Consider the following 14,639-nt stretch of genomic DNA (forward strand, 5'->3'; position numbering starts at 1 on the left):
TCGCTTCAAAACTTGCACTAAGAATAAGGACAAGGTAAAATTACTACCTGCAATTACTATAGCAAGTTGATGTAGGTAGATTATCCCATCCCCTTCCGACTTTTAGTTCATGTAATTGAAGAAACCGCATTATTTATGGTATGATCAAATACTTAACTGGTGTTTTATTTTGTCCACACTGAAAGGATGAAAAGCAAAGTTCACCTGATAGGGATTTGAGCCCAGAATGTAAAGATCCAAAAGAAATACTGCAAATCATTTGACTGAGATGCTAATTGACAATGAAGGGATGAAAAGCAAAGTTGACTTTGGCATTTGAATATAAAGAACTAGAAATGTCACACTTAGACCCCTCTCTCTCACTATTCACTAGTTTTCCTACTATTCCTCATGATGGGGTGAGAGTAATAGTAGGCATAGAGATGGTGAGGACGGTGGTGAAGAGAGAGAGAAAGAGAGACAGAAATTTAGGGAGAGTTGGTGAGGTTTTATTAAAAGTAGTAGTGTTGATGAGGTTTTATTAAAAGTAGTAGTGTTGATGGTAGCAGTGGGAATAATAAAAGAGAAAGAGGGAGATGATGTACAACTTTGTTTAATCAGGTCTCTTTGATAGAAATTCCTGTGGCCAACATAGTGAAAACACTATCATTTTTGTTTTATTTTTTGCTGAATCCAGACCTGCAATCCTGAAAGTTTGGATTCCTATGTTTTCATTACTGTGATTGTTTTCAGTGATTTTTTTTTTCCCTTCCCATGTGATTTTTTGCGATGAATATGATCATCATTGGGATATGACTCTGGAGGAAGCAATTGCAACAGATTTTCCAGAGATCTGTTTGCAGATCTTCCCATTCTGGGTCAGTTGCTTAAAAGCTGCATAGAAGCTTAAAAGCCACCTGATAAAGCGGCTCTTAAGCTAGTCACAAATATATGGAAAAATGTCTCATGCTGTGGATGTGTGTCTGATTACTGCTACTGCTTACCACACTGTAAATATGTCTTGCTACTACTGCTATTACACACATTTTAGATGTACCTGTTTGACAACTACTATTACAACAATTTTTAAGTGTGTTTGACTACTTATTACTACAACTACTACTTCTACTACTACTACACACGGTGCTGATACATGTGCCTGTCTAACTACTTCTGCACACCGCATAAGAGTGTATTGTAACACGTGTCAGTTTTCTGGTTGGCTGTATTGTTAGAGATGGTCGGATGGAGCAAGGATAACACAGATGTGATGGCTTAAGCCCTTAAGTGTGCTGCTCTTATTTTTCGTCTAAATCTAATTTTTCCAATTACAACTATGTTGTTTTATTCAGTGTTCACCTAAGGAGTCATTAGATCTTTTTTGTTTTCTTCCAACCACAAATCTTAATCTGAAATTTAAAAAAAAAGAATGTACTCTTGATATAGTTTTGCATGCCATAACAACAAACTGTTTCATGTTCCGCTTTGAAGATGCTGGACTTGTTTCATTGGCTAAAATTACACAACTTTAAATACATCTATCTTGTTAATTATTTTTTGAAAAAATGAGTGCAATTTTTGTTATCAGTTTGCAAGACTACATCTGTGTGGAAAGTTTGAAAACAATTCATTGGTGATTTAAAACTTTTCAAGTGGTTAGATGAAAAGGGAAAAGATCTAAACCTTCTGCTTTTGGTTCTATTTTACAAAACTGGGATGGATGAGGGTTTTCATGGATTAAGCATCTTCATCATCATTGTTTAACGTCTGTTTTCCATGCTAGCATGGGTTGGACGGTTCGACTGGGGTCTGGGAAGCCAGGAGGCTGCACCAGGCTCCAGTCTGATCTGGCAGTGTTTCTACAGCTGGATGCCCTTCTTAACACCAACCACTCTGTGAGTGTACTGGGTGCTTTTTACGTGCCACCTGCACAGGTTCCAGGTAGCGCTGGCAACGGCTATGATCGGTTGGTGCTTTTTATGTGCCACTGGCATGAAGGCCAGTTGAGGCAGTGCTGGCAACACCCACTTTCGGATGGATCTTTTTATGTGCCACCGGTACTGGTATCATGACTACAATTTCCATTGATTTTTTGATCGATTTCGATTAACATCAATATATATCGTTTGTCTGTTCTACCATCTTCTTTTAACCTTTTTTTTTACTGTATGCATGAATTTCAATTAATTTTGAAATTATGAAACCTTTGAAACAATTTATTAAGAACCAAAACACTTTAAGCAGGAATTTAGAACATAGCTTGACAAAAATTGTTCTTGCATAAAATTATGCTGGAAGTTTTAAATTTTAATATGGATGTTTTGAAGTAACCGGTTTCCTATTCTTGAATCAGAGCTGGTCTCCAGAAGTTTGGGAGTTGGGCTATCTTTAGAGTTACAAAAAATAGTTGTAGTGTTACCATATCACTGTTGGTAACCATTTCCTTGACTGTGTCTTCTGAAGTAGCTATGGTACAATAGATTAGTCTACTCATTAGTCAGTCTGTGTAGAATTGCCTCAGTTGCACTTTTATATTTACTTCAGTACTGTTTTTATATTTCTTGTGTGTTTTAATTTATTATTTACCTGCTTTGTGTTTTAATTTGCTTATATGGGTAGTATTTTATTTTTGAAGTGATGAGTCATTGAACAAATGGTTACACAGGTCTATTTTGGCTGCTCACAGCTAAAAATGATGTCTGCTTGGTTGGTTGGTTGGGGTATGTTGTACAGCTGCTCGTCTTGATTCTACCAGACATCTGTTTACAAGCTGCTCTACCACTCTGTAATGTTCCGTGAAACTGAAATGATCTGTCAGCTTGTGTTTCACCTGATCACTCCTCTTCAGCTTAAGTAGTCTTTTGTCTCTGAAGTCTGCTATTGAGAGATAGTTAAGATAGCTAGAGAGGGAGAGATGTGAGTTTTTGCATAATATCAAATCTTTCAATTTATTTGAGAAAGATATGACATTTCTGCATGTTTCAAAAGCAGTAGCTAGCAGTTCCAACTGGGGACTGAACTCAATTTACTGGCTCATTTCAGCAAGAATTCCTATCACTCTTGTAATTTTAGTATTCCTAGCAGATCGACAAAAATAGTCCCAATACAAGTTAATTTTTCACTGATTTTAATCATTAGACTGCAGTCATGTTGGGGCCCTATCTTGAAGGATACAGTTTATTCCATTAACTTCACTGTATGGCTGCTAAGTATTCTATTGTATCTAAAAGGATGGGTGGAATTTGTGCACTGAATGCAAAAGGACATAACCAAATGCCAGAAAGTATTCTTAACAATTCTACATTATTTGCAGGAGATGATGTTAAAACTTAGGTAAAAATGTTATTTCTTATTAAATATAACTAGTCCGAGAACTTTTTGATACCACCTCATACATAGTTTAATGTAGATTTGTGATCTGGAACACCAGTTGTACCATTTTCAGCTGTATTGTTGGGAGTTATTTTAAATCAGGCAATATAATTAGACACTAATTGACAAGAATGGATAAAGAATTTACTTAGAAAGGGAGCACAGGGTCAAAGGGAGGAGTAGAGAGTAGATGAGATAGGCTGAGAGGTTAATGGTTCATATACACAGCATTGTGTTTATAATCGGTTTATTTGGTTGTAAATGTTTCACAAGATATGTATGACACTGTTGCTGTATGGGTCTTAAACAATTTTTTCCCAAATTAGCTTTTCATATATATTATGTTTGAAACCAGTTTGAAAAACAGTCTTGATTTGTTGCAAAGAATAAAAAAAAATAAACAAACAAAAATCAGTAATTTTGGAAAATTGCTTGAGTGCTTCTTTGTCAAACATCTGACATTACCAAACATCATTAGCTTAGATTCTATTACAACTAATAGCAATAGATACTGCAGTGTCAGACTAATATTGTGGTATAATTATTTTATTACCTACCTTACCAGCCACTCTAATGCAAGCCAAAGTGGAAATCTTAAGTCACTTCATCTGCTAGAAATAGCTGTCAAATCTCTGTCAGTCTTCATACTTCTGTCTCTAAAAAGAATATATTAATGTTGTCTGTGATACATTAATTTTAAAATTAAAAATAGTTAGGTCAAGGTTTGAGTACCTTTTCAATCCTTCAACTGCAAATCTAAATTTCTTGGTTATTCCAGTAATGATGTTAACTACTGATTTCAGATTTTAGCACAAGGCCAGCAATTTCAGGGGAGAGGTTAAGTCAATTATATTGATCTCTTTGTTCAACTGTTACTTTATTGACCCTAAAAGGATGAAAGGCAAAGTCAACTTCAGTGAAGTTTGAAATCAGAACATGAAATACTACTGAGAATGTGTGCTAACAATTGTGTCAGCTTACCACCTTATCATTATCATCATCGTTTAACATCTGTTTTCCATGCTGGCATGGGTTGGATGGTTTGACTGGGGTCTGAGAAGCCAGGAGGCTGCACCAGGCTCCAATCTGATCTGGCAGTGTTTCTACAGCTGAATGCTCTTCCTAACGCCAACCACTCCGAGAGTGTAGTAGGTGCTTTTTACATGCCACCGGCACAGGGGCCAGAGGAGCTGGTATCGACCATGATCGGATGGTGCTTTTTATGGGCCACTGGCATGGAAGCCAGTCAAGGCGGCACTGGCATTGACCACATTCAGATGGTGCTTTTTATGTGCTACTGGCACGGGGCTTACAACTACAATTTCCATTTGATTTGATTTTGATATTGATGCACTCAACGCAATAGATCTCCTCAAGCACAGAATGTCCAAGGTACTTTTGAGTGAGCTGGTTATGCGACACTGGTGTAGGTTACAACTTTGGACTCACTTTATTTGCCGGGTCTTCTCAGTCACAGCATTACCTCCAGAGGTCATGGTTTTTGTCATTGCCTCTGTGAGGCCTAACGTTCGAAGGTCATGCTTCACCACCTCATCCTATGTCTCGCTGGGTCTCCTTCTACCCTGGATTCCTTTGACTGTTTGGGAGTGGCAATGATGTTAAATACTTACCAAAAAATAGAATTGAGAGTTTCTGCAAGTCATGTTGCCTTGAAAAGCACATCTCAACAGAAAGTACTTTCAAATATAACATTTCTCTACAAAAGATGAGGTTAGTATAGAAAACTGTTTTCTGGAGTTGTATTGAAATTTAGAGTGAATATATCTGTTTTCCACAGTAAAAAGGGTTAGTTACAAGCCTGCTAGATCCAGGCTATGTCAAGCAGACCTATGGTCAAAAGTATTCTAATTGTGACCATCTGGCCTTGTCACGCATATGGCACCCTTGCCAGTGGCACATAAAAGCACTCATTACACTCTCGGAGTGGTTGGCGTTAGGATGAGCATCCATCCTTAGAAACCATGCCAAATCAGACTGGAATCTGGTGCAGCCTTCCAGCTTGCCAGTCTTGATCAAACCATCCAACCCATGCCAGCATGGACAACAGACTTCAAATGATGATGATGAAGGACTGTGTTCATTTTTGTATTTAGCCAAATTCTTCATGTGAATTTGTATGATGAAATCTTGTATCTTGGGAGAGTTATTATGCTAGTAATAATGGATACATGCACTAGTTCAGTATCACTTTTTAATCAACTGGTTAATTATCTAGCCAACTAATCGATCATTTGAGTATTTAACCTAACACATTAAGCAAACAATCGATTAGTTGGTTAGATAATTAACCAATTAACGAGCAATAAAGAAGTGATATTGAACCAGTAAATGTGTTTATTATTATTATTATTATTGGTATAATGATAATAATCTCCAAAGATACAACAAGGACTGTATTATCTAATATATCCTTTCCGAACACATAAAGTTTCCTGTTTTACTAACAGGTGTTGCAAGTTATTCTTTGATAGATAAAAGTGAGATACTGTGTGGATTGGTAGCTTTTGAAATAATAGCAGTGGCATGATAATGTTGGTATCCGGCGAGCTGGCAGAAACGTTAGCACGCCGGGCGAAATGCTTAGCGGTATTTCGTCTGCGTTACGTTGTGAGTTCAAATTCCGCCGAGGTCGACTTTGCCTTTCATCCTTTCGGGGTTGATAAATTAAGTACCAGTTACACACTGGGGGCGATGTAATCGACTTAATACCTATGTCTGTCCTTGTTTGTCCCCTCTATGTTTAGCCCCTTGTGGGTAATAAAGAAATAGGTATCAGAAAAAAATCTGCGTTCTGTTGAAAGTTGTACATGAAATAGTGCTGCCATGGAGGCTTGGTTGGTGTAGAGCAGGGTTTCCCAACCTTTTTTCAGCCAGTGTCCCTTTGGGTGCAAACATATTTGTCAACGCCCCCTTGTCAACTTAAATTTCAAATAAGATACTGAATTCACCTTACATAGAATGATAACACTTAGGTATTAGTGCAAAAGTAATTTTCATGTTGTCTTAATTTCTGTTACAAATGCCAACAATAAAAATGCTAAAACAAATCAGCTTTTATTAGATAGTTTCTCTCAATGTTTTCAATGTGATGGTTGACTTTGGTGTTTACTGGCTCAGGCTCAAACTCTAGGTTCCATGCTGCTTAGAAGTAATCGTAGATCTCCTCATTTCGTAATTTGAAGGTGGTTTCTTTGTTTAGTAAGAAGCTGTGTAACTGCATTGAACCCATATTCAGCCGTATAGGAAGTTGGAAAAGCAATGAAGAAAAGTTTGTTAGCTTCCCACAACTTTAGATTTCTTTCAGAAATTTCTTTTTGTAACCAGAATTCCTGGTATGATTTTTTGAAGAGGGGCTTTAATTCAAAGTCATTTTTAAAGCGATTAACATTTCTTGTATCACCGAGTCAGCTTCATTTGTATAATTGTCAATAAATGGGTTTATAAACCACTCAGGTATTTCCATATTAATGAGGTCCTGATATCTTGTCGTGAGAAGTGGGCTGTTCTACTCCTGATAAATAGTGGACTGACACAGCAAGCAGTGTCAGTCGTCTAAGGTACGCAGTTTGGACCAGTCTTGCAGAGACAATGAAGTACGTTGTCATAATGGGACATATCTGGTGATTAGGATTCATAGCTCACGCAGTGAAAAAAGATTTCAAAGAAAAAAAATCGCTGTAAAAAATGTGTAGATATATGTATATATTCTTGGGTATGCAAAGTTATGTACCACCAAATACACAAGTTTTTATATATTTGTTATTTTGCCGAAGGTGTGTACAAAATGCACACATCTATGCATGTACATAATACATCAGAATACATATAGCTATAGTTGTATACTACCAAATATTTACAACCATCCATGTATGCATACAAATAGCTTACACATAGACTATTGCCTAAGCTTATATATCACCAAATATAGACATGAATATATACTTTTACAGGATATACACATACAATTATACATAAGCTTTTTGCTATAGCTTTGTCACCAAATTATTCTTGGATATTAATTGTTATATAACAGATTTGGTTGAAAGGATACTTTTACTTAGGACTTCTTTCATGGGATTCCAGGATTCTAAATTTCTGGGAAATTTGGTTAAAAATGCCATCAGAAAATTCCTGGAATTGAATACTACTTCCTAGGAATTCCTGTAGAAGAAAAATATTTATAAATTTCAAGATAGTCTTAATCCTTTATCATTCACATTATTCCGTCAAAAGTAATGCTTATTGAGTCACATTGTTTTGAATTAATAATTATGCATCATCTTTTAGCTTTGAGATTTTGAGTTTGATGAGGTAACTGTTTTTAGAATGATAATGTAGGGTTGGTGTAAGATGCCAGGTCTAGTCTGAGCATAAACAGAATATTTATCCCAGATATGACTGGTTTAAATGCCAAAGGGTCAAAGTGCTTGGGTGGTTCAACAAATGGTCTTTTATGTTTTCTAAAGATTATTCAGACATTTTCTCAGAAACTAATACAATTGAAATAGACAAGCCATCTTGGAAACAAATCAACCAACAGAAAATAACTTCCAATAGAAGAAACAGTATTGAAATTAGTTTCTTTTGATGGGTTTTCCATGGATGTTATAGTTAATTACTTTTATTGGAAAGCTAGTGGTTTTACCAAAGAAGGATTCTCATTTAATGAAGATGATTCACTGACTATATGATTTAAAAGGAAAAAAGTAATTAGTGAAATAGAATATTGGAATTGAAGGAAACTTCATATATAAAAGTTAAAAATTAATAAAATGTAGAAAATTCTTGCTTGCCCTTGCTTTATTAATCATACATATTTATAGGGCTGGGGGTTAGTTGTGTATTTTATTGGGTTACTAGAGGCAGTAGGTAAAAATGTACTGACTCTGACTAAATAAAAACTAATATGTTGCTAAAATTTCCAATTAAGAGCTTCTCTGAAGGAGGATTTGATACAAGCAAGTTTGCTTCTAAGAACATGTTAATTTTGGATTCTATAGATATGGTTCTTGAAAATAGAGTTGAAGGTTTTGTGTACCATCTCTTTATAACAAAATTATAAAAGCTTTCTTTTTAAATACTCCAGCATCAATACTCTTTTACTTGTTTCAGTCATTTGACTGCGGCCATGCTGGAGCACCGCCTTTAGTTGTACAAATCGATCCCGGGACTTATTCTTTGTAAGCCCAGTACTTATTCTATCAGTCTCTTTTCCTGAACCGCTAAGTGACGGTGACGTAAACACACCGGCATCAGTTGTCAAGCAATGCTAGGGGGAAAAACACAGACACACAAACATGCACACACACACACACACACACACACACACATATATATATATATATATATATATATTATATATATATATATATTATATATATATATATATATACATACATATATACGACAGGCTTCTTTCAGTTTCCGTCTACCAAATCCACTCACAAGGCTTTGGTCGGCCCGAGGCTACAGTAGAAGACACTTGCCCAAGATGCCACGCAGTGGGACTGAACCCGGAACCATGTGGTTGGTAAGCAAGCTACTTACCACGCCTTAATCCTTCCTTGGTTCTATGATACAAACTTCCTGTTTTAAAAGTGGTCTAAACGAGTCTTCCATCAAAATTTTAATCTTTTACTTGTTTCAATCTTTAGGCTGTGGCCATGCTCAGGCACTGCCTTGAGGGTTTTTGGTTGAGCTAATTGACTTGAGTAATTATTTTCTTTTTAACCTTGGTGCTTACTCTGTCGGTCTCCTTTGTAAAATCTCTAAGTTATGGGGGTGTAAACACACCAACACCTGTTAAGTAGTGGTGGTAGGGGGAGGGGGACAACCATGCATACACACAAATATACATACATATACAATAGACTTCTTTCAGTTTCCATCTACCGAATCCACCCACAAGCCTTTGCCCGAAGTGCCATGTAGTGACACTGAACCCGAGACCATATGGTTGGGAAGCAAACTTCTTACTACACAGCTATGTCTGCTCCTACATAAAATATATTTTATGTTTGTTTGTTCTAAACACCAGGTTAATGATGACAGTTATTTTCAAAATTGAAACAAAGGCAATAGTTTTCAAAAGTAATATAACAGCAAAATGGTTAAATTATATTTTTTAAAATCTATTGCCTCACAAGTGTCTGCAGCATACAGTTATTAGTATAGAGCAGTGCTTTTCAAACTTTTTGCTGGAGCGGAACCCCAAGGAAACATTCCACTGGCTCGAGGAACCCCTGTGCAATAATTTGTCTTATATCTGCACAGGAAAATTAAAAATTACTGCCGATTTTAGCAGTTTTGTAACTTCTTGTGGAACCCCTGGACTGTACTGTCGGAACCCTAAGGTTCCGCGGAATCCTGGTTGAAAACCACTGGTATAGGGATTAATTTGTGCATTACTTTCTCTCACTCATTCTTCCTCTATATATTTTAATATTTTTTTCTTAGTAAATTTCTCCTCTCTTCTGTCTTTCCACTTTTCCTTTTTTATGTCTCTTTGTTTCCTTTTCTCTACTTGTTTTCTGTCTGTCTCCCCCACTTTTAATGCATATCTTGTTTTACTCATTTATTTACATGTAAATACTGTCAACTGTCGTATATTTATTGAAATGTTAGAATTTTAGTATTTGTCAGTCTTATTTTGACCAAATTAAAAATTAGGTCAAAATAAGGCCTACAAAACAGTTTATAATTTAAAATGAAAATTTTAAAGCAATAATGTTGAAACATTGTAGGCCTCTGGATTACAAGTTCTGTGAGGCACCCTGTAATATTTTTATTAACATTTCATCTAATCTCTGAGGCCCTCCAGCTGGTGGGGACTCCTTGATTGCAGCCTCTAAAGTCCATGCCTTAATTGTTCTTTCTCTCTGTTCTTTTCATTCTTTTCTTTTTCTTTCTTTATACCACCCACAAAGACCCTGAGAAGGGGCATGAATGCTGCACTTCCTCATCTGGTTAAATCAGTTTTAAAAATGTTACCCCAGATGAAGGCAGTGTTTTCATTATATCACAATATCAACATGTGCCTCTTTCTCCACACTACTGGTGCTTCTTGTTTCTTGCACAAAACAAATGTTTAGATATACATATATTTCATTGCATATAAATGTATTTTATATAGTGTGTATATTTATGTGTGTGTATTTTGATTTTCAAAAAATTTTTTTTTCAGCCCCGAATCAAACACTTCAAGATGATGATGCCTGTGTCATTGCCCCCTATGACAGGGCCGCCTCCACAACTCCCCAATTTGAACCACCCTCCACCCAACATGCCTCCTCGATTCAATATGCCACCTCCCATGGCCATGTCTCAAGGACCTGGCATCATGCTTCCTCAAGGTTCCCAGCAACAACAACAACAGCAGCAGCAGCAGCAACAACAGCAACAACAATTACAACAGCGTAGCTACATGCAACAGAAAATGATGGCCAGCCAAGGGATTATGTTTGATGGCAAACGGATGAGGAAAGCTGTCCACAGAAAAACTGTGGATTATAATTCAGCTGTTGTGAAGTATCTTGAGGTATTCTTTAATTTCTTTATACTGTGATTATATTGTATTAGGTGCAGGTGTGGCTGTGTGGTAAGAAGTTTGCTTCCCAACCACATGGTTACAGATTCAATCCTACAGCATGGCACCTTTGGCAAGTGGGATCTTTTTGGTTTGAACGGCAGTTTTTTTCTAGCGGTGTCATATGAAATTGTCGCCCATAATTATGAACCTAGTATCAATCTATTGCATTTCAATCTGTTTTAGGGTTGGGGGAAGGGTATCTTTTTTTCTTCACAAATGTAACTAAAACCCAATCTGTTTCTTAAACGAGGGACATATTCATACGGCACAATGTTTTTTTTACCTCAATGGACGTCATTGATTGGTTGAAATTGCAGAAATTGAATGAAAAACAACAACAAATATCTTACAAACCATAGAATTTTCTCAATAAAGCCAAGAGAAAAAGATGTTTTATAAACACATTCTACCAGTATACGAAGTTTAAAATTCTTTAGTTACTTAGAAATTATGTTAAAAACTGCTGTTCAAACCGAAAAGATCCGGCAAGTGTCTTCTACAGCCTTGGGCCAACCAAAGCCTTGTGAATAGATTTTCCTCTCATCCTCTAATCTTTCTTTACCTGTTTAACTGCTGTCAGCTACCTTTTAAATTTAGTCTCTGACCTTTAGACTATTTCATCAAATTTCTACCACCAATAAAGTAATAATACCATACATATATAAATTACTAACGGCGCTGAGCTGGCAGAAACGTTAGCACGCCAGGCGAAATGCGTAGCTGTATTTTGTCTCGCTGCGTTCTGAGTTCAAATTCCGCCGAGGTCGACTTTGCCTTTCATCCTTTCGGGGTTGATAAATTAAGTACCAGTTACGCACTGGGGTCGATGTAATCAACTTAATCCGTTTGTCTGTCCTTGTTTGTCCCCTCTGTGTTTAGCCCCTTGTGGTTAGTAAAGAAATATATATAAATTACTACCTAAACACTCTGTTTTTAAAATTAGGCTTCCCTACTGTTGTTTTGTTATAAAACTCTAGAAGTGAATCTGATAGAAGCCTGTCTCATATGCATCTACCTGTGTGATAACTGTAAACAGGTTTATCATCATAGATACAGGTGGAGCCATTCATTTCCAGCCTTCTCTGAAAAACCTGTTTAGATGTTAATATCACCTTGCTTTGAAACAGGTGAAAGTTGGCATCAGGAAGGACATTTGGCTGTAGAAAATCTGTCCCACTGAACTCTGACTCATGCAAGCATGGGAAGTTTATGTTAAAATGCTGGTGATTATGTGTGTGTGTGTATTTGTATTAATAAGGTTGGATGAGAATCACTTGTATAGTATTTATCTTCACTAACTGTTGATTTTTGTTTGCAGAATCGACTCTATCAAAGGGACCACCGTGACTTCCGAGCCATTCAACCAGACTGCCTTTACCAAGAAGGGGTAAGAATCCAATTAGCATAAATAGAATTGTTTTGTTTTTTGATGTCCATTTAAAACACATTCTGGAACTTCTTAATCTGTGATAAACTGATCTCTTAGAGAGTAAATCTGTTTAACCTTCTAGCATTCAAACCAGCCATATCCATCCCAAATATTCTACCTGTTTTATATTCAAACAAGCCAAATCTGGTATCTCACACCTATCTTACAATACCATTGTAAAAATAAAGCAATCACATCATTGAAATCTCAAAGCTATGAGACAATGCATGATTGATTCAAAACAAAATATAAGCAATATCCATATAATCTTATACATATGCAGAGTATATATACTTTTACAAGTGTATAAATACATAAATAAACACAATTAAACAATAGGTCCAAGTAAATAGACCGTTCGTCATATACATATATACTGGAACATATACATACGTCTATGCTCATGATCCTCATATTGATATTGGTGTATATTTATATGTATGTGTACGTATGTATGTATGTATGTATGTATGTATGTATGTATGTATGTATGTATGTATATATATATATGTATGCATATATGTATATATATATATATATATATGTGTATATGTACATCTATATATATATATATATATGTGTATATCTGTATTTGTGTGTGTGTGTATATATAAATATATATTTATATATATACACATAGATGTATGAATATATGTATATATAGATGTATGTATATGTGTATATATAGATGTATGTATATGTGTATATATAGATGTATGTATATCTGTATATATATATAGCTGTGTGTGTGTGTGTGTATGTATGTATGTAAATCTGTATATATAGATGTATGTATGTATATATAGATGTATGTATATATGTATATATAGGTGTATGTATATATATATATATAAATGTATGAATATATGTATATATAGATGTATGTATATGTGTATATATAGATGTATGTATGTATATGTGTATATATAGATGTATGTATGTATATCTGTATATATAGCTGTGTGTGTGTGTATGTATGTATGTATGTAAATCTGTATATATAGATGTGTGTGTGTATGTATGTATGTATGTAAATCTGTATATATTGATGTGTGTATGTATGTATGTAAATCTGTATATATTGATGTGTGTATGTATGTATGTAAATCTGTATATATAGATGTGTGTATGTTTGTATGTATGTAGTTATATATATATATATAGATTCATGTATGTATGTATGTATATCTATATATATATAGATGTATGTATGTATGTGTATCTGTATACATTTAGATGTATGTATGTATGTATATATTATGTTTGTATTCATCATAGTCCTCCAGCAATGAGTACAGTGAAGAATTCCGGGTAGAAGTTGGCGTCCACCTAGGCTCAACCCTTCTATTCATCATAGTCCTCCAGCCAATAACAGAGGAATTCAAGACAGGTTGCTCTGGGAGCTCCTCTATGCTGATGACCTAGCCCTCGTGGCAGAATCACTACCGGAACTAGAGAAGAAATTTCGTGTGTGGTAGCTAGGTTTAGAATCAAAAGGCCTTAGAGTCAATGTAGCAAAGACCAAACTTCTAGTAAGTAGGAAGGCAAACTCACCTCACACCCCTTCAGGCAGGTGGCCCTGCTCGATCTGTAGAAAAGGTGTAGATAGAAACTCCATAAGTTGTACCCAGTGTAAGCTATGGACATATAAGAGGTGCAGCAATATCAAAGGAAAATTAACTGAGAAGATAGCTTTTGTGTGCAGCAGATGCACAGGAGCAATAAACACCATTGATACTCAGAAAACAGATTCCATTACACTCCTGGAGGAGAAATTAGAAGTAGTTGATAATTTCTGCTACCTTGGTGACCAAGTTAGTAGCAGGTGTGGATGCTCAGAGAGTGTTACCACTAGAATAAGAATAGCCTGGGCAAAGTTTAGGAATCTTCTTCCCCTACTGGTGACAAAGGGTCTCTCGCTCAGAGTGAAAGATAGATTGTACGATGCATGTGTGCGAACTTCCATGTTTCACAGCAGTGAAACACGGGCTGACTGTGGAGGACATGCATAGGCTCGAAAGAAATGAAGCTAGCACGATCCACTGGATGTGTAATGACAGTGTAAGCGCCCTGTGAGAAATGTTGGGCATAAGAAGCATCGGATGCAGCGTGCAGGAGAGACGTTTACGTTGGTATGGTCATGTTCTATGGATGGATGAGGAGAGATGTATGAAGTGCCACTCCCAAACTGTTTAAGGAATCCGGGGTGGAGGTAGACCCAGGAAGACATGGAATGAGGTGGTCAAACAC

General features: G+C 36.1%; 1 protein-coding gene across 3 annotated transcripts in view; it reads left to right on the forward strand.

Moving 5' to 3' along the window:
• The window catches only part of LOC115224726 (pre-mRNA 3' end processing protein WDR33), an 86,948-nt gene that overhangs the window by 14,426 nt on the left and 57,883 nt on the right, over positions 1–14,639 (forward strand). For all 3 annotated transcript variants that reach the window (XR_005003954.1, XM_036513709.1, XM_036513710.1), the window contains exons 2-3: positions 10,556–10,909; positions 12,279–12,347. Coding sequence is in view for 2 of the 3 variants with exons in the window: in XM_036513709.1 (XP_036369602.1) it covers positions 10,577–10,909; positions 12,279–12,347 (402 nt within the window). In the remaining variant the exon portion in view is untranslated. The remainder of the gene's footprint in view (positions 1–10,555; positions 10,910–12,278; positions 12,348–14,639) is intronic.

Source organism: Octopus sinensis, linkage group LG26 (assembly GCF_006345805.1).
Source record: "Octopus sinensis linkage group LG26, ASM634580v1, whole genome shotgun sequence".
NCBI classification, from domain to species: Eukaryota; Metazoa; Mollusca; class Cephalopoda; order Octopoda; family Octopodidae; genus Octopus; species Octopus sinensis.